The following is a 20,910-nucleotide window of genomic DNA, read 5'->3' on the forward strand; positions in this document are numbered from 1 at the left end:
AGCAATACCTCATGGAGACCTTCCTACAAGTCATTGGGTATGGTGGCTACGTAAAGTGGCCTCCATGCTCACCTGACCTGACCCCATTGGAATTCTTTCTGTGAGGACACATCAACCAGCAGGTGTATGCGACCCCTACATCAGCATTGCAGGACCTACGACAACGTGTTACAGATGCCTGTGCAAATGTTTCACCTATCATATTGCGCAACGTGCAGCAAGAAACAGTATGAGGTCCAGAGTCCAGATGTGCATTGCAGCTGATGGTGGCCACTTTCAGCATCAAAGTTAAATGAGCGCCATATGCGTGACCAGCATTCAATGTTTTAGGGGGCGGGGTCATGGGTTTCATATCATAGCAATATCTATGCCTATAGCTGCCGCCGTTCTCAAGTTAATGACGGTGGACAGGATATGGGTGAGCACACTGTATATATATATATATATATATATATATATATATATATATATATATATACAGTGCCTACAAGTAGTATTCAACCCCCTGCAGATTTAGCAGGTTTGATAAGATGCAAATAAGTTAGAGCCTGCAAACTTCAAACAAGAGCAGGATTTATTAACAGATGCATAAATCTTACAAACCAACAAGTTATGTTGCTCAGTTAAATTTTAATAAATTTTCAACATAAAAGTGTGGGTCAATTATTATTCAACCCCTAGGTTTAATATTTTGTGGAATAACCCTTGTTTGCAATTACAGCTAATAATCGTCTTTTATAAGACCTGATCAGGCCGGCACAGGTCTCTGGAGTTATCTTGGCCCACTCCTCCATGCAGATCTTCTCCAAGTTATCTAGGTTCTTTGGGTGTCTCATGTGGACTTTAATCAGGAGCTCCTTCCACAAGTTTTCAATTGGGTTAAGGTCAGGAGACTGAGTAGGCCACTGCAACACCTTGATTTTTTCCCTCTTGAACCAGGCCTTGGTTTTCTTTGCTGTGTGCTTTGGGTCGTTGTCTTGTTGGAAGATGAAATGATGACCCATCTTAAGATCCTTGATGGAGAAGCGGAGGTTTTTGGCCAAAATCTCCAGGTAGGCCGTGCTATCCATCTTCCCATGGATGCAGACCAGATGGCCAGGCCCCTTGGCTGAGAAAAGCCCCACAGCATGATGCTGCCACTACCATGCTTGACTGTAGGGATGGTATTCTTGGGGTCGTATGCAGTGCCATCCAGTCTCCAAATGTCACGTTCTGATCTCGATCTTGGTCTCATCAGACCAGAGAACCTTGAACCAGTCTGTCTCAGAGTCCTCCAAATGATCATGAGAAAACTGTAGACGAACCTTGACATGACGCTTTGAAAGTAAAGGTACCTTACGGGCTCGTCTGGAACGGAGACCATTGCGGTGGAGTACGTTACTTATGGTATTGACTGAAACCAATGTCCCCACTGCCATGAGATCTTCCCGGAGCTCCTTCCTTGTTGTCCTTGGGTTAGCCTTGACTCTTCGGACAAGCCTGGCCTCGGCACGGGTGGAAACTTTCAAAGGCTGTCCAGGCCGTGGAATGCTAACAGTAGTTCCATAAGCCTTCCACTTCCGGATGATGCTCCCAACAGTGGAGACAGGTAGGCCCAACTCCTTGGAAAGGGTTTTGTATTCCTTGCCAGCCTTGTGACCCTCCACGATCTTGTCTCTGATGGCCTTGGAATGCTCCTTTGTCTCTCCCATGTTGACCAAGTATGAGTGCTGTTCACAAGTTTGGGGAGGGTCTTAATTAGTCAGAAAAGGCTGGAAAAAGAGATAATTAATCCAAACATGTGAAGCTCATAGTTCTTTGTGCCTGAAATACTTCTTAATATTTTAGGGGAACCAAACAGAATTCTTGTGGTTTGAGGGGTTGAATAATAAATGACCCTCTGAATAAACTTTTCACAATTTAAAAAAAAAAATAAAAAAAGAAATAACATTCTTTTTTGCTGCAGTGCATTTCACACTTCCAGGCTGATCTACAGTCCAAATGTCACAATGCCAAGTTAATTCCGAATGTGTAAACCTGCTAAATATGCAGGGGCTTGAATACTACTTATAGGCACTGTATATATATATATATAAAATGTGTATATACATACAGTATATATATATATATATATATTCATATATATATATATATATATATATATATATATATATATATATATATATATATATATATATTATAGTGAGACATAGCTCAGCTGAGATCTTTGCTTATGCCTAAACAAGTGGCTATGGAGTCACAGGTAACAGAGGCAAGTGGCAGGTTTCTAAAAAGTATAGACTACAAAATAAAACCTGTGCAATAAACAAACAGTAATATCTTACTGTGTCAGCTCCTCAGCACAGCAAGTGGAGGTATGGAGTCTCAGCATCAGCCGTCATCAGCCTTGACTGCTCTCCTCAGCAGTCTTCCTTGCACCGAATGCCTCCTGATTATTTCACCTGATCCAGTAAGGAATCCAAACTTGAACTGTTTGTGGAGAGGGACGCAACCAGTCCTGCTGCCATTCCTACTGATTACTCTCGGAAAAACTGGGCTCAAACTATGCCAAAATCAACAGACTTCAGCAACTAATTGCTGAGCCAGATCTGACTTTCCCAGCTTCTCCCAGCCCACTTGCACAAGCTGACCGCTCCACAATCACTACATGGAGGCATATGAAATGAACCAAGGGGAAACATACCTCTTCTCTAGTTGTTCTGCCCTCTGCTTTTCACAAACGCCCTCCTCTGTTCAAGCCTGCGGGGTCGGACACAATGACTCACCAAGCAGTGCGTTCTAGACAGCGCATCTGCATTCCCTTGAGTTTTGCCTGCACCATGCTCCCCTGAATATGTAAATTTCTATAATGCCAAAAATCAGTGGGTCACCTGCACATTGCCTTCTTTTACCTGGGACATCCATGTCAGGGGTGAATTATCTGTCAATAGCCTAAATCGGCATCCTATTAAATAATAGCGTAGTGTTTCCAGAGCTCACTTCACAGCCAAGGCTTCTCGCTCAACCAGACTGTATTTTTTTCTGCCGCCGTAAGTTTTCTGCTTAGATAGCCCACTAGGTGTTTCTCACTGTCCATTTTTGTGAAAACACTGTGCCGAGGTCAACACCAGAAGCATCGGTTTGGACAATAAACTCCCAATTAAAGTTTAGTGTAACCAACACTGGTTGGTCACACAAAATCTTTTTCAACCGTTAAAAAGGCTTCCTTTGTTTCTGCGTTCCACTTAATTGTGACAGATTTTGACTCCTTGGTAAGATCTGTGGATGGGACCGCAATTCTAGCAACATTATTGATGAACCGCCAGTAATAACCAACGATCCCCAAAAAGGCTCTGTCCTGTCTTTTGTTGACAGGTTGAGGCCTATTCTGAATGGCCTTCTCTTTTTTAGCCTGAGGTTCTTCTTCCAACCCCAACGTAAACTTCTTGGGATTGGCAGCCCTTAGGGAATCCAAGACGGCTTGTACCTTTGACAAATGACTTTCCCAGTCATCACTAAAGATAATGATATCATCTAAGTACATGGAGGTATACTGGACATGGGGCTTTAGGATACTATCCATTAGTTGTTGGAAAGTGGCTGGGGCTCCATGTAACCCAAATGGCATATCCCGGTATTTGAATAGCCCCTGTGGCGTAACAAAAGCAGTTTTCTCTTTGGCCAAGTCAGTGAGGGGAATCTGCCAATAACCTTTTGTTAATCAATAGTGGATATGTATCTGGCTGAACCTAATCTCTCTATAAGTTTGTCAACTCTTCGCATGGGGTAGGCATTGAATTTCGATACCTCATTTAATTTGGGAAAATCATTACAAAACTGGATAGTTACATCAGGCTTGGGCACCAGCATGATAGGACTAGCCCATTCACTCCAGGGCTCCTCAATAACTAAAAGTGCCAGCACTTTCTTTACTTCCTGGGCAATGGCTTGTCTCCAAGCCTCAGGAATTCGATTAGTTTAACAAAATTAAGAATATTGCAAAATGAATATGATTTTTGTCATATTTTGAAACAAATTATTTTTTTTCCATTGATCGAACTGTGTGAGGACTATTTTTTTCTTTTAAGCTGTGGTCTTATATGTATCATTTTTTTCTACATATAACGTTTTGATCAGTATTGCAACTAAGATATGGTGAACAGAATCGAATATTTCTGGCATTTTAATTTTTTATACATTTTTTGTGGGTAAATTATTTTATATTTTGATTTTTTTTACTTGTAATCATAAGATTGCTTGCACTTTATAGTGAAATACTTTAGTACTGCAGCACATACTGAAAATGATGCATAGAATTGCAAATAAATGTTAGTGTATTAAATGTGATCCTAGTATTCATCCATACTCCTGACTAATATTGCCTTCCACCCATTTATTCTTCTGCTTCTTCTCTGCTCTTCTCATCTTTTTCAACTTTCAATTAGTAACAATTTTCTTCTTTCTCTAAATGAACAAAGAATGAACTAGTTTTTGTTTTGTTTTAACAGGTATTTCATGGATAATAATTCTCAAGAAGAGAAGATTTTTGAAATTGATTCAAAACATGGTGCAATTAGGACTACAAAAAGATTGGACCGGGAAGAAACACCTTGGTACAATATTTCAGTATCAGCATCAGAAATAGGTACTTCTCCAATATTTGAAATAATTAATGAACAAACAAATTTTGAGATTGTGAAAAAGAATGCTATTTTGTAATGTATTCTGTTACACAGAAAACTCTAGATTTTTTTTAAAAAAACAATTGGTATTTGCTTTTCTTTTTGATATTAGTTTTTTTGTAACAACTTTGTAGCACACACTTATTTTCTCCATTTTGATGTATTTATTCGGACTATCTAAATGTGAAGTTGCCTTATAGTTATTTATCTTCTAGTTTGTCTGCCCCCCTCCTCCTCCTCCTGCATTTTTTTAGCTAATTTTCTCATGGTCGGTAGAGGTAGGGAGGAGCGGACCTGGGGAATTATGGGTTTGCCGAGTGTAGCCTTACTTTAGTTAAATGTCTGGTTTGGGACCTAAACTCCATAAAAATCAATGGTGACCCAAACGTCTGTGCTGTAAAATAGTCATTGTAAGGGCTAGGGGGTTGCGAAAGGAAGCAAAATAAGGGTAATTACCCTTCAAGCAATTGTGGATAGGGTTTACATTTTTAACAAACTATGTGGGGTCCCACCTATGTTTGAAAACCAGCGCAGGTAAAACAGACAACTGTGGGAGGTAAACCTCAGCTTTTAGCTTTACCTTGGCTGGTTATCAAAAATAAAGGGGTACCACTTCATTTTTTAAAACTATTTAAATAATTTAAAAAATGACATAGGCTCTGCCCTATTTTTGATAACCAGACAAGGTAAAGAAGATAGCTGGGGGTATATTATCAGGTTGGGAGTTATTTGTCAGCCCCCAACTACCCAAGAAGTGGTGCTAATTCTGGATCTTTGCCTAGAACTTCCCTATTACCCTAGTGTGGTGACAATCAGAGTAATACTTTTGAGATTGATGTCAGCTGTGAATTGACAGCTGGCATCAAGCCCAGAGGTTATTAATGGAGAGGTATCAATCTAACATCCCCATTACTTACCTGGCAAGTGTAGAGTTAAAAAACACACACAGGACAAAAATAATTTATTTGAATAAATATTCCCCGCCACTCCCTCGTGCACCAATTTATTGAGTAAAAAAAAAATCGACGAAGTTCTGACGTTATTTTGAAAAATTTGAAACAATATTTTAGAGAAGAAAAAAACCTTTTTTGTACATAGAAAAAGTCTTAGATCTTTGAGTTCAGTTCAAGAAAAATTGATGCAAAAATAAGAGTCTTGCTTTTATATTTTTGTTTAGTATAGATTTGTATACAATTTATAGGTAAAGGGAATTTGTAAACAGGTGTTATCTATTTAATCAGCGTAGTATAAGGTAAAAGCTTGATTATAGCAATGTGCAACTTATTAGGCTGTGTGTTTTCTTTATAATAGTGTTTTATTATCAGCAGAATATCATTGCCTAAATCTCCCATGCAAAGTAATCAGACTAATCTGTGTAATTTCATTTCCAACACTGATTATCACTAATTAGTAACTTCCTGACAATGCAATGTAAGAAACTGCCAATCAGGGATGTGGGTGGGGTTATGGGCAGCCCAGAGATATTAGCTCTGCTACATTTATATCAATATCTACATCAGACATAACAGGAAACCTATAAAAGCTACACCAAGCAGCCCAGTAAGGGATGTATAACATGAAAACAGGATTTATTGCCCTATATTATGATGCTCTCAGATTATATAGCAAAACAGCTTCTGACAAACTTTCTTTAAAATAATGGAGGAAAAGTTTCAAAGGTGTGTTTTTTATATATAAATTACAAATTAATATTTGTAAAGATGCTAATTTATTCACATTTTTTTTTTAAACATATTTTATTTGATGTCAGCAAGCACATATCATCAACAAGAGAACATGTTGTTACTAGAGTTGAGCGCGGTTCGCGGTTCGAGGTTCTCCAGTTCTAAGCTCGAGTGATTTTTGGGGCTGTTCGAGATCGAACTAGAACTCGAGCTTTTTGCAAAAGCTCGATAGTTCTAGATACGTTCGAGAACGGTTCTAGCAGCAAAAAGCAGGGCTTTTTACAGCTACAGTGTGCAGGAGCCATCGCTGGCAGCCTGCCACAAGCTGGTAACCAAGATAAACATCGGGTATCCAAGCAAAGCGCTTTGGTTAGTAACCCGATGTTTATCTTAGTTACGTCCAGGAAGCCCACACTTCCCGCTCAGCTCACTCCGCCCCCTCCTGCCCGCGGCATGTATACATACATATACACACACACACACACTCTCACTCACGCACAACCCCCCCCCCTCCCAGCTACAGTGTGCAGGAGCCATCGCTGGCAGCCTGCCACAAGCTGGTAACCAAGATAAACATCGGGTATCCAAGCAAAGCGCTTTGGTTAGTAACCCGATGTTTATCTTAGTTACGTGCAGGAAGCCCACACTTCCCGCTCAGCTCACTCCGCCCCCTCCTGCCCGCGGCACGTATACATACATATACACACACGCTCACACACACACACTCTCACCCCCCCCCCCGCTCGGCTTACCTGCGGTGATGAAGTCCCGCCATCTTGACCTCAGCGCTGTCACTGTCCTCCATGGCCGCCGCTTGTCACATCACCTATCGCTTCCGACCCGAGACTGACACTGGCGGTGACGTCACGGACCTCTCGCGATACTTGATGTGAAGGCGCCGGTCATTGACCTCAGTGACAGGTGCTGTCGGCAGTGCTGGAGATCAGCGCAGGTAATGTACCTCGCTGACAGCAGCACTTGTCACCTCCCTGCAGTGACCTGGGCTGACCCATTGATGTTAGCTCAGGTCACTGCATTGCTCTCCCAGCCAATGGGGAACATCCTGCTCTTCATTGACTGGGACAGTGTGGATCGTCATGGCAACCCCTTGGATTACAGCAGACCTGGATTTGTTTTTCAATCTAATAAATTGGTTAAAGAGGGAATGTTTTGGGGAGTGTTTTTTCAAATAAAAATGTGTTTGTCGTCTATTTTTTTTTATTACTGACTGGGTTGGTGATGTCGGGTATCTGATAGACGCCTGACCTCACCAACCCCAGGGCTTGATGCCAGGTGACATTACACATCTGGTATTAACCCCATATATTACCCCGTTTGCCACCGCACCAGGGCGCGGGATGAGCTGGTGCGAAGCACCAGGATTGGCGCATCTAATGGATGCGCCACTTCTGGGGCGGCTGCGGCCTGCTATTTTTAGGCTGGGGAGATTCCAGTAACCATGGACCTCCCTAGTCTGAGAATATCAGGCCCCAGCTGTCTGCTTTACCTTGGCTGGTGATCCAATTTTGGGGGACCCCTACGTGTTTTTTTTTTAAATTATTTATTTAATTTAAAATAACAGCGTGGGGTGCCCTCAGTTTTGGATTACCAGCCAAGGTGAGGTTGCCAGCTGTGGTCTGCAGGCTGCAGCCGTCTGCTTTACCCTAGCTGGCTACAAAACTAGGGGGAACCCTACGTCATTTTTTTTCATTTTTTTGGCTAAATACAAAGCTAAGCACCCCTTAGTGCCACATGAAAGGTACCAAAGGGTGCTCCACTTTTTCTCCACTTTTTCTCCACTTTTTTCTCCACTTTTTTCTCCACTTTTTTCTCCACTTTTTCTCCTCTTATGCTCCACTTTTTCTCCACTTTTTCTCCTCTTAATCTCCACTTTTTCTCCACTTTTTCTCCACTTTTTCTCCATTTTTTTCTCCACTTTTTCTCCACTTTTTCTCCACTTTTTCTCCACTTTTTCTCCACTTTTTCTCCATTTTTTTCTCCACTTTTTCTCCACTTTTTCTCCACTTTTTCTCCACTTTTTCTCCACTTTTTCTCCACTTTTTCTCCTCTTATGCTCCACTTTTTCTCCACTTTTTCTCCACTTTTTCTCCACTTTTTCTCCTCTTATGCTCCACTTTTTCTCCACTTTTTCTCCTCTTATGCTCCACTTTTTCTCCACTTTTTCTCCTCTTATGCTCCACTTTTTCTCCACTTTTTCTCCTCTTATGCTCCACTTTTTCTCCACTTTTTCTCCTCTTATGCTCCACTTTTTCTCCACTTTTTCTCCTCTTATGCTCCACTTTTTCTCCACTTTTTCTCCTCTTAATCTCCACTTTTTCTCCACTTTTTCTCCACTTTTTCTCCATTTTTTTCTCCACTTTTTCTCCACTTTTTCTCCACTTTTTCTCCACTTTTTCTCCACTTTTTCTCCACTTTTTCTCCTCTTATGCTCCACTTTTTCTCCACTTTTTCTCCACTTTTTCTCCTCTTATGCTCCACTTTTTCTCCACTTTTTCTCCTCTTATGCTCCACTTTTTCTCCACTTTTTCTCCTCTTATGCTCCACTTTTTCTCCACTTTTTTCTCCACTTTTTCTCCTCTTATGCTCCACTTTTTCTCCACTTTTTCTCCACTTTTTCTCCACTTTTTCTCCACTTTTTCTCCTCTTAAGCTCCACTTTTTCTCCACTTTTTCTCCTCTTATGCTCCACTTTTTCTCCACTTTTTTCTCCACTTTTTTTCCTCTTAATCTCCACTTTTTCTCCACTTTTTCTCCACTTTTTCTCCACTTTTTTCTCCACTTTTTCTCCACTTTTTTCTCCACTTTTTCTCCTCTTATGCTCCACTTTTTCTCCTCTTATGCTCCACTTTTTCTCCACTTTTTCTCCACTTTTTCTCCTCTTATGCTCCACTTTTTCTCCACTTTTTTCTCCACTTTTTTCTCCACTTTTTCTCCTCTTATGCTCCTCTTATGCTCCACTTTTTCTCCACTTTTTCTCCTCTTATGCTCCACTTTTTCTCCACTTTTTTCTCCACTTTTTCTCCTCTTATGCTCCACTTTTTCTCCACTTTTTCTCCACTTTTTCTCCACTTTTTCTCCTCTTATGCTCCACTTTTTCTCCACTTTTTCTCCACTTTTTCTCCGTTCTTTTCCTATGGTCGGTCTACCCATTAGCTCTGCCATGCATACTGTAGCTCTACACCTACTGCACATGTTACTTTATGATTGACATCTCTTTCGTACCAGAGCTGTCTAAGTGTACTCTGACCCCATATTTGCCATTACTATATTGTCCTTGTACTGTATTATGACATTTGTATCATGTGTTTCATTTCTTGCTGTGTTGCAATTTTTTTGCTGCATCCCAATTGTACCTCTACATTGTTCGAGTTTATGTTATTGTTCTCTCACTCTTATGTGATACTGATTATTGTCATTTTTCATGATTACATGCAGATAAGTCCAATCTGACGAAGGCTCAGGCCGAAACGTCACTTGTAACTTGTTTTGGACAAAAACATATATGCTTATGAAAATTTTTTTTTTCTTAATATGGACCAATAAAGAGTGATTTTGCATTACTATCCATTGTGACTTACTGACTTAGTCTGGGAGATTTAGAGTGCCGAGGTTACTCACTAATTTTATCTATTATTACCTCTGAGCACCTATATACCAGTGAGCAGAGTTTCCTCTACAGTAGTTCTCCTGATTAGGCATGCCCTTACCTCATGAGCAGGGCATTGCAGCTTTGGTAGCAACCATTACGACATGGACTCTGCTGCTGTGGACCCGGGGAGAGTGAGTGCAGATTCATTGCACCCACACTCCTCACATGAAGGGTCCGCACTCCTAGAAAATGGGGGATACGTTCCCTGAGTGTCTCCCCCCCATATTATAGACGGTCCAGAGTCGTCGTGGGACCCCTTTATTTTTTTTCTTACAATAAATTGGTGAAAGAGGAAAGGTTTTGGGGACTGTTTTTTCAAATAAATTTCTTTTGTCGATTTTTTGTTTTTGTTAGTACTGACAGTTTATGATGTTGGGTATCTAATAGACGCCATGACATCACAAACTGCTGGGCTTGATCTCAGGTGACTATACAGCTAGTATCAACCCAATTTATTACCCCGTTTGCCACTGCACCAGGGCACGGGATGAGCTGGGGTGAAGCGCCAGGATTGGCGCATCTAGTGGATGCGCCACGTCTGGGGTGCCTGCGGCCTGCTATTTTTAGGCTGTGAAGGCCCAATAACTATGGACCTTCCCACCCTGAGAATACCAGACCACAGCTGTCCGCTTTACCTTGGCTGGTGATCCAATTTGGGGGGGACCCTACTTTTATTGTGTAATTATTAATATTTATAAAATAATTATAAAAAAGAGCCTGAGGGGACCTCCACATTGGATCCCCAACCACGGTAAAGCTGCCAGCTGTGGTTTTCAGGCTACAGCCGTCTGCTTTACCCTAGCTGGCTATCAAAAATGGGGGGACCCAACGTCATTTTTTTTTTTTAACTATTTTTTAAATAGAAAAAATTAATGGGCTTCCCTGTATTTTGATTGCCAACCAAGGTAACGGCAGGCAGATGGGGGTGGCAACCCATAGCTGTCTGCTTTATCTGCGCTGAGAATCAAAAATACCGCGGAGCGCTACGTCATTTTTTTAAAGATTTATTTTTACAGCACTGTGATGTCCAGCAATCAAAATACAGGGAAGCCCATTTTATTTTTAGTTATTTAAATAAATAATTAAAAAAAATATATATGGGCTCCCGCTGCATTTTTTGTATTGCTAGCTAAGGGTAATCCAAGCAGCTACTGGCTGCTAACCCCCACTGCTTGGTGTTACCTTCACTGGCAATGGAAAATCCAGGGAAGCATTTTTTATTTTTTTTGCCAAAAAACTACAAAAAAAGGACGTGAGCTTCGCCATATTTTTGTATGCTAGCCAGGTATAGCAGGCAGGTGCTGGAAGAGTTGGATACAGCGCCAGAAGATGGCGCTTCTATGAAAATGCCATTTTCTGAGGTGGCTGCAGACTGCAATTCGCAGCAGTGGGGCCCAGAAAGCTCAGGCCAACCTGTGGTGCGGATTCCAATCCCCAGCTGCCTCGTTGTACCTGGCTGGACACAAAAATGGGGCAAAGCCTACGTCATTTGTTTTCTAATTATTTCATGAAATTCATGAAATAATAAAAAAAGGGCTTCCCTTTATTTTTGGTTCCCAGCCGGGTACAAATAGGCAACTGGGGGTTGGGGGCAGCCGTACCTGCCTGCTGTACCTGGCTAGCATACAAAAATATGGCGAAGCCCACATAATTTTTTCAGGGGGCAAAAAACTTCTGCATACAGTCCTGGATGGAGTATGCTGAGCCTTGTAGTTCTGCAGCTGCTGTCTGTCTGTATGGAGAAGAGCAGACAGCAGCTGCAGAACTGCAAGGCTCAGCATACTCCATCCAGGACTGTATGCAGAAGTTTTTTGCCCACCAAAAAAATGACCTGGGCTTCTCCATATTTTTGTATGCTAGCCAGGTACAGCTGGCAGCCACGGGCTGCCTCCAACCCCCAGTTGCCTATTTGTACCCGGCTGGGAACCAAAAATATAGGGAAGCCCGTTTTTTTTAATTATTTCACTTATTTCATGAAATAATTAAAAAACAAATGACGTGGGCTTCGCCCCATTTTTGTGTCCAGCCGGGTACAACTAGGCAGCTGGGGATTGGAATCCGCAGCACAGGTTAGCCCGAGGTTTGTGGGCGCCTCTGCTGCGGATTTCAGTCCGCAGCCGTCCCAGAAAATGGCGCTCTCATAGAAGCGCCATCATCTGGCGCTGTATCCAACTCTTCCAACAACCCTGGAGCCGGGTGGCTTGTTGGGTAATCATGAGTTAATACTGGCTTTGTTTTACCAGCCAGTATTAAGCCAGAGATTCTTAATGTCAGGCACGTTTGACCCGGCCATTAAGAATCTCCAATAAAGGGTTAAAAAAAAGACACCACACAGAGAAAAAATACTTTAATAGAAATAAATACACAGACACATTAGAGACTCCATCTTTATTACCCCCTGTCAGCCCTCCACGATCCTGCTCTTCTGTCTTCTTTCTTTCTAGTGTAGTAGTAGTGACGATTGTAGTGAGGATGAGATTCACCAGCTCATCACTTGGGGCTGGGGAACCTCCATCCTCACTACAATCATCACTAGTGTAGTAGTAGTGACGATTGTAGTGAGGAAGGATGAGATTCACCAGCTCATCACTTGGGGCTGTGGAACCTCCATCCTCACTACAATCATCACTACAATCGGGAAGCAGCGTGCAGCCTTCACTCCGTGAGTGATTACTGCTGGCTGCTAGCGGTAACGCTGACAGACGCGTTACCATAGCAACGGTGCTCTCGGACCCGCGGTTAGCGGTGACGTCACCGCTAACTGCGTTGCTATGGCAACGGTGATCTCCGTTAATGACCGGCTGTGTCAGCCGGTCCCTAACGGAACAGGGAGTCGACCGTGTGCTAGAGCATGTCGCCGGTACACGGCGATACACATATGTGCACCGTGTACCGGAGAGATGCACTCGCAGGTCCTACATGACGTGTCATAGTCATGTGACCAGTCTGTAGCCAATGAGATAATAGCCACATGACTGGTCACATGGCTATTTTGACGTCACGATAGGTCCTGCATCTCTGCTGGCAGTGCAGGTCACCGGGAGGATTCAGCGATCATCGGATGGAATAGCGGCAGGAGACAGAGTGCAGAAGGGATCGCGAGGACCGGTAAGTGTTATGGCAATGTTTATTAACTGTTTGTGTACATTTATCATGCATTTTTATGTGTTTGTGATTGCCTCCCATTCTAGCCTATACGTTCGAGTTCGGTTCGTCGAACGTTCGACGAACCGAACTCGAACGGGACCCCCGTTCGGCGAACCGGCCTCGAGCCGAACCGGGACCAGTTCGCTCATCTCTAGTTGTTACATTCCATAAAATTTCTCCGGATCGTACAATGCTTCTGTTACATCATTTTCTTTTTCATTGTCACAACAATTTCATCTCCATAGAATTATCTTAACAATAATTTACTTTAACTTAACAAACTAACATATTTATTCAATTCAGTAGGTCCTTTGGATGCTCCCTACCTTCAGTGTCCCTAGTGTCCCTGCAGTGTCTTCCACACAATACCAAGACGTGTGTTCAAATGATTTAATTAGCTGGGTGATTTCCGTCTGTGTGAAGCTTTGCTCAATAAATGCTCTCCACTTTTTGAAGAATCTTTTAGTGGACTTCTCCTTATGTTTCTCTGAATCCAGTTTGTCGTACATCATTATTGTTTTTAGGGTATCAACTATTTCTGTATTTCTCGGTGTCTGTCTTATCAGCTAATTCCTAAGTAGGCATTTCTTGACTACAAGCAATACTATGTGTATTACACCTGGAATGTCAGCACTTGCTCTGTCAGTTTCCGTAGGGGCTTCTATACAGTGAAACAGACAGGCCTGAGGGGTGACGGGTATAACTACTTTCCAAATCCTCAATATGTACGCCACCGCTTTCTCCCATACCCCCCTCACCTGTGGGCATTCCCATATGCAGTGAAACAGTTTTGCAGTTTTGCTTTATGGAGTCCACATTTAGGGCAATGGTCCAAGAAATGCACTGGTGAGCTGCTATATTATTATATTAAAGGCATATGTTGCGTTGTGTACTAGCTTAAATTGCATCTCCCTCCATTGTTCGTTTATCATTACTTTTTTAACAGATTCCAACCCCCTTAGAATTTTATCATAGATGTCCGGATCGCCTAGAGCAGTCTCCCAGGTTTTAAATATTTGCTCTTTCCAGGGGCCCTGTACTTGATCTCTCAATCATTGGTATATGATCGAAAGGGATTCATGTCCCGCTCCCTGACCAATCAATACATCAAAACTCCCCTTCTTCTCAGCCTTCCCGACCTCTTTTACCACTGATGTGTAATGTGTGGTTATTTGTAAATATTGTAGGTAATGGTGATTTTCCATGTTAAATTTTTCCGATACCTCCGCCCAGCTCAGAACTCTCCCCTCCTCTGTTTTCAGTAAATCACACAACCTCCGTATCCCCCTCTGCTTCCATCCTTGAAATAATTTGTTTTGAGACCCTTGAATAAAATTTGGATCCTCCCACAACGGGGTAAATTTTGAAAGACAATAAGGGAGTCTATACAGTTTTCTCAGTGCTCTCCAGGCCCCCACCGTGTCTTTTATTAAACAGCTCTGTTTCACGTACGTTGGTATTTTATCTAGCTTCATATGTAATACCGCTACCAAGTTTAAAAGGGCTTGTTAGCTCCCTCTTCAGCTGAACGTTAGAAAAGAAGGTTGTCCCATTGATCCAGTCTTTTATATTCAAAAGGAAAGAAAGCCAGGCACTGCAAGCCCAGGTGTGTACTCACTGGTTGTGGTTTTCTCGTGGAACGCGGACCTCCAGCCGATCTCTGTGGTGCTCTGCCAACAGGTGAGAATCCAAAAAAGAACTTCAAAACAGAAGGAATGGCGGCAACTCACTGATCGATATGAACTGGCAAATTTATTGCACAAACCGCAACATAATTACAGCAAACACGGGGAGGGGGGGGAGTGCAGGAGCGCCGGACGACGGCCGTTTCGCACCACACGGGTGCTTCCACAGGTCCAAACTAACAATGCCAGTTAAACCTCCCTCTTATGGAGGAGTCTGACAGGTGCATCTAAAAAGCTAATTAGCTGATACCAGATAGCAACAGCGCAGGAATACTGCCTACATTTTCACACAATTCGTCAGAATTAAATAAATGAAACAGAAATAGAGCAAAGAGATGGGTAACAAGAAAAATACAAAACATTTATCATATGCCCCTGCTCCCTCTTCAAAATAGAGATATAATACTGCCCCTACTAAGAAGGATTTATTGTGAAAGCACAACATTTATTTTGCTTCTAGTTGTTACTTATTTTTGTCATTATTTTTTATTTTTAATTTATTAAATACTCTATGATGAGGGGATGCAGATTCTTATAAGTAAACGGGCATGTTCCGCTGTACAAAAAAGAGGGAAAGAGAGGCAAAACTGCCCTCATGCAAAAAACCTTAGATAAATATATATCTTATTAGGAATAGAGCCCTCTTTTTTCAAAAAGGAACTGCACCATCTCCAAAACGGGGGCGCTGTTTTTTCATGCAGCCTCATGCTAACAGGGACCCAGGCGAGGAGAAAAAAAAAAGAAGAAAAAAAAGGAGAAAAAAAGGAGACTGCCTTTTTAGAAATTGCAGGGTACGTGGAGCTGCAAGACTTTATGCATCCCAAGCTTAAACCAAAACGATTTTCAAGCAGGTGAAGCACGGAGAAACTGTACTGGAGAATTGCGAGGTAGCAGACTGTGGATATACGATCACAATCGAATCCTCAAACCAGACTTATTCTAAACAATAAGTATATTTATACATCTTCTATGAAATTATTATTAGTGCTTTGTTTTTTTTACTCAATTTTTCTCAAAAAATTCTTTTCCAAAAAAAAAAAAAAATAAATATTTTTATACACCAAGGGAGGGGAACTGGCCACCCAGAAGCGGTATGAATGTAAAAATTGCCTTGTCCCACCACTATTGCAATTCTCTTTATTTCTCCGCTAGGGGGGAAAAAAAAAATATGTATATACCCTCATCATTGGAGCAACACTACTCAATGACCGTTATAAGAAAACGGACATGTCATTACGGTCATTGAGTCCCAAAGGGCCCAATGCCTTGACATCCATAATGAGTCGAGACTCTCTCTGCAACAGTCGCTTGTGGGTGTCACCTCCTCCTCCCAATGGGATAATCCTAAAAACACCTGCAAAGGATAGAACGTCCAGATTCCCTTTATGATGTTCTCTAATATGTTTAATTAGTTTGGGGGACCCTTTACCTTTTAAGATGGAATTATAATGTTCCCTAAAACGTACATATAAGCACCGTATAGTTTTCCCTATATAGAAGTAGGAGCAAGGGCAGAATATCACGTATACAACATATTTGGTCTTACAAGAAATGAAATGCCTGATGGTAAAATTGCTATCTTCAATTCTTAGGACTTTTGCTGTTAAATGGAAGGAGCAAAAATTACAGTCCCCACATTTGTAATTCCCCACAGGTTGGGCATAGTCCAACCATGTTTCTTTATGGTTAATTAATCTGTTTTGAACAAGTAGGTCCCCCAAATTTTTGCTCCTTCTATATGTTACCAACGGTCCCTTTTGTGCTCTCGAGGACAGATCAGGGTCCTCCTCTATCACATGCCAATGCCTTTTTATGCTGGACCAGATGATGCTGTCCATGGGGCCAAATTTGAAACTAAAGAGAAACCTACCACAATTCTCTTCCCCAATCTTTTTTTGTTTTTTATCGCTGTTAATCACAAAGGGTCTGGAATTAGAACGAAGCCGGGCTTTCTCAACAACAGTTCTGGGATAGCCTCTGTTCTGCAACCTAGTTGCTAGATCAGCACACTGCTCTTCATATTTTATTTTGTTATTATTAATTCTTTTAATGCGAAGAAATTGGCTAAATGGGAGAGACTGTTTGGTATGGGATGGATGGTAGCTCTCGTAGTGCAGTAGTGAGTTCCTGGCTGTGGGCTTCCTAAACACCTCCCGCGTTAATTCACCATTTTCTAATGTAAGCCTCATGTCCAAGAACTCAAGCACTGCACCACCAAATACATGAGTGAACCTCATATTGTGGATATTGGTTTCATTTAAGAATTTAACAAAGTCCTGAAAGTCTGACTCTGATCCATCCCAGACCAAAAAGATATCGTCCACATACCTAAGATATTTCTTTATATGCCTAAGAAAAGGATTAGTAGTGCTGTAAATCAGTGTGTCCTCCATTGAGGCCAAAAACAAGTTTGCAAATGAACATGCTACGGGGGTACCCATCGTGGTACCCCCGCATTGTTGGTACCATTGCTCCCCGAATTTAAAAGAATTGTGCTTCAAAATGAGATCTAATGCTTCTTCTATAAAGCAAGCCATGTTACACTCTACACCCAGGTCAATAGTTAGCTGTTTAATAATCTGGACCCCCAGGTCCTGGGGTATTCTAGTGTATAGGCTTTCTATATCAATAGAAGCTAGGTCAAAGCCCTCCTGCCATTCGAAAGTGTCCAGGATGGAGACAAACATGCCGGTATCTCTGACATAAGATGGTATTCTACATAGCAATGGATGGAGGAGCCAATCTATATACTCTGACAGAGGCTCAAACACAGAGCCTATGCCCGAGACTATAGGGCGCCCTGGTGGATTTTCACTATGCTTATGAATTTTAGGTAGACAATACCAATGTGGCTTATGCGGATACTGGGGTAATAGCCTTTCGGCCATTCTGCTGGATAGAAAGCCACTTGCCACTTTTTTATTCAGGAATGAACGAAGTTTTTCCTTGTAACTATTCGTGGGATCAAATGTGATTTTTTTATATGCAGCAGAATCCTCTAACTGCCTGTTTGCCTCCTCTATGTACAATTTCTTAGGCCAGAGAACAGTGCCTCCTCCTTTATCAGGCTTGCGGATGACAATGTCATCCCAAGATTGAATAGTTTTTAGTGCTTTTTCTTCTGCACAGGTGAAATTCTTTTGAGCCTCGGGGTATTTTAATGCCTCTATATCCTTATTTACTAGATTTTGGAACAGATCTATTGCGTTGCCAGGTGCAGTCGGGGGGATAAAGGAAGATTTTATACCTCCCCTGAACAACAGATTACTATGCTCAGCTCCATTGTTGTTAACAGGAGTTTCAGAATTTTCACTATCAAGCTCAGCTAACAATAGTGCGTCTTTACCGATGTCCCCAAATGCACTTTTTGGGCCAAAAAACCTAATGGGCCAATCGTTATGGGGTTTTCCCCTTGAATTATTTTTGGATAGGATTCGCTCTTATTGTTATAAAACTTGGCCAAGTGCATTTTACGGCAGCTTTTAAAAAGATCAATTTGAAAATCAGAAAAATTAAAGGTCTCCGGTATACAATAGTTCAGTCCTTTATTCAGTACATCCATCATATGAGTGTCCAAAACATGGAAGGAAAGATTCCAGATGGTATTTTCTTTAACCATACAGGTTTCTATTCTCTCCAGGACACCTGTTTTTCCGTCCGAGAAAGGGTTTCTTCCTGCCCCTTCCTCTCCTTGTCCTTTTTCCAAAGGGGCCACTCCGGAGGTGCTAGTTGTGGGGGCCATATTTGCTTTTCTTTTAGGGGGTGGTAAATCCTCAACCCCACTCGAATCCGAATCGGTCGTCCAGGCGTTCCTTCTTTCATTATGATTTTGTTTAAATGACCTTTTTTTAGATTTTTTATTATTATAATTAAACATAGCAGGAAAATTCCTTGGTGTTTTCTTCCATGAAAAAACCTTTTGTGATTCATAATCAGACTTATCCCGCAGAAATTTCTCCCGCTTCCTCTCCTTTATTTGATTTTGTAAAGGGATTAGTTTATCTAATTTTTTTAAAAATAATGTCCAGTCCTCCTTAGACAGTCTGCTTTCCAATTCCCTGCGGAGTCTCAAACGTTCTTCAGTAATTAAGACATGTTCAGACTCATTCTTTTTTAACACCAGGTTCAAAAACCGCAGTGAACACTCCTGTTGAACTTGTTCCCATTCAGACACAAAGGCTGCATCCTCTTGATAAAATGAGATATTTTTTAGGACCCGAAGTCCTCTAGGTACCCTCTGGCAGTCAGTATAGGCTCTCAACGATTGCACAGTCCAGAACAAACCCATCTCCTTCTCTGCCAAATTTCCTATCTTCGTTTCAAGGCTCTTATTGCCTACTACTTCTGTATCAGTAGCGCTGTTGCAGCAAGTAAAAAACGCTACTGCATCCTCCCTCCCCGAAAAAATATTGGTATTATCAAGGTCCGTGATATCAGAATCCACGACTTCCATTACGAATGTATGGTGCACACCTTATTTTCTTATAGTGGGCTGCGTGCTCTATAGCCAAGCCAAAGTCCAAACAAATAGTCAAAAGGAAAGAAAGCCAGGCACTGCAAGCCCAGGTGTGTACTCACTGGTTGTGGTTTTCTCGTGGAACGCGGACCTCCAGCCGATCTCTGTGGTGCTCTGCCAACAGGTGAGAATCCAAAAAAGAACTTCAAAACAGAAGGAATGGCGGCAACTCACTGATCGATATGAACTGGCAAATTTATTGCACAAACCGCAACATAATTACAGCAAACACGGGGAGGGGGGGGAGTGCAGGAGCGCCGGACGACGGCCGTTTCGCACCACACGGGTGCTTCCACAGGTCCGAACTAACAATGCCAGTTAAACCTCCCTCTTATGGAGGAGTCTGACAGGTGCATCTAAAAAGCTAATTAGCTGATACCAGATAGCAACAGCGCAGGAATACTGCCTACATTTTCACACAATTCGTCAGAATTAAATAAATGAAACAGACATAGAGCAAAGAGATGGGTAACAAGAAAAATACAAAAATTTATCATATGCCCCTGCTCCCTCTTCAAAATAGAGATATAATACTGCCCCTACTAAGAGGGATTTATTGTGAAAGCACAACATTTATTTTGCTTCTAGTTGTTACTTAAAACCGTGTTTGCTGTAAATATGTTGCGGTTTGTGCAATAAATTTGCCAGTTCATATCGATCAGTGAGTTGCCGCCATTCCTTCTGTTTTGAAGTTCCAGTCTTTTATATGTCTGGCAAGTGCCGCTAAGTTGTACAATCTAATCATGGGCATTTGTACCCCACCATCTTTTTTCTGTAGACACAGCTTTGAGTAGGATACTCTTGGTCTCTTTCCCTGCCATAAAAATTGTACAAATGCTTTTTGCAACTTGTTGATATCGGTGTGTTTCAGCAGTAAGGGAATAGTTTGTAGAGGATAGAGCAAGCGGGAGAAGCTGATTATCTTTATCAGATGTGCTCTGCCAAACAGGGACAGGGAAAGATTTTTCCGCCTGTCTAGCTCTTTAGTTATTTTTTCAATTAGGTGTGGATAGGTAAGTCTATATAATGACACTGACTCTCTGCCTATTTTAATTCCTAAATAAGTGATGTAATGGGGGACTATGGCTACTTCTATCCCCTCACCTTGCCTATTTCCCAGGGGTGTCAAATATAGAATCTGACTTTTACTGATATTTATCCTGTAGCTTGAAAAGGAGCCAAAGTACGCCAGTTTGTCTATTATGTTCTTCAGATGGTTGTCTGGGTCTGACATAAATAAAAGCATATCGTCTGCAAAGCAGGTTAGTTTTATCTCACTGTTCCCCACCTTGATTCCTGAGAAATCTTCTGATTTTATTAAGTATTGGGCTAGTGGTTCAAGGGCCAAGTCAAACAGAAGAGGGGACAGGGGGCATCCCTGCCCAGTCCCCTTCTATAGCTGAAACGATTTTGACAGAAAGCCCATTGTGGAAGTTCTAGCTTTAGGCGTAGCGTAAAGTGCCTCCATATAGTTCCGAAAAGTACCCATTATGAGAAATTTATCTAATACTAGCTTTAACCAATGCCAATTTACATTGTCAAAGGCC

General features: G+C 41.8%; 1 protein-coding gene across 1 annotated transcript in view; it reads left to right on the top strand.

Annotated features, from left to right (window-relative positions):
- CDH18 (cadherin 18) overlaps nucleotides 1–20,910 on the top strand; it is a 1,183,629-nt gene that overhangs the window by 1,041,030 nt on the left and 121,689 nt on the right. Inside the window, exon 8 of the mRNA XM_075314869.1 lies at nucleotides 4,488–4,624. Coding sequence (XP_075170984.1) covers nucleotides 4,488–4,624 — 137 coding nt within the window. The remainder of the gene's footprint in view (nucleotides 1–4,487; nucleotides 4,625–20,910) is intronic.

The sequence above is a fragment of the Anomaloglossus baeobatrachus genome, chromosome 6, assembly GCF_048569485.1.
Source record: "Anomaloglossus baeobatrachus isolate aAnoBae1 chromosome 6, aAnoBae1.hap1, whole genome shotgun sequence".
In the NCBI taxonomy this organism is placed as follows: domain Eukaryota; kingdom Metazoa; phylum Chordata; class Amphibia; order Anura; family Aromobatidae; genus Anomaloglossus; species Anomaloglossus baeobatrachus.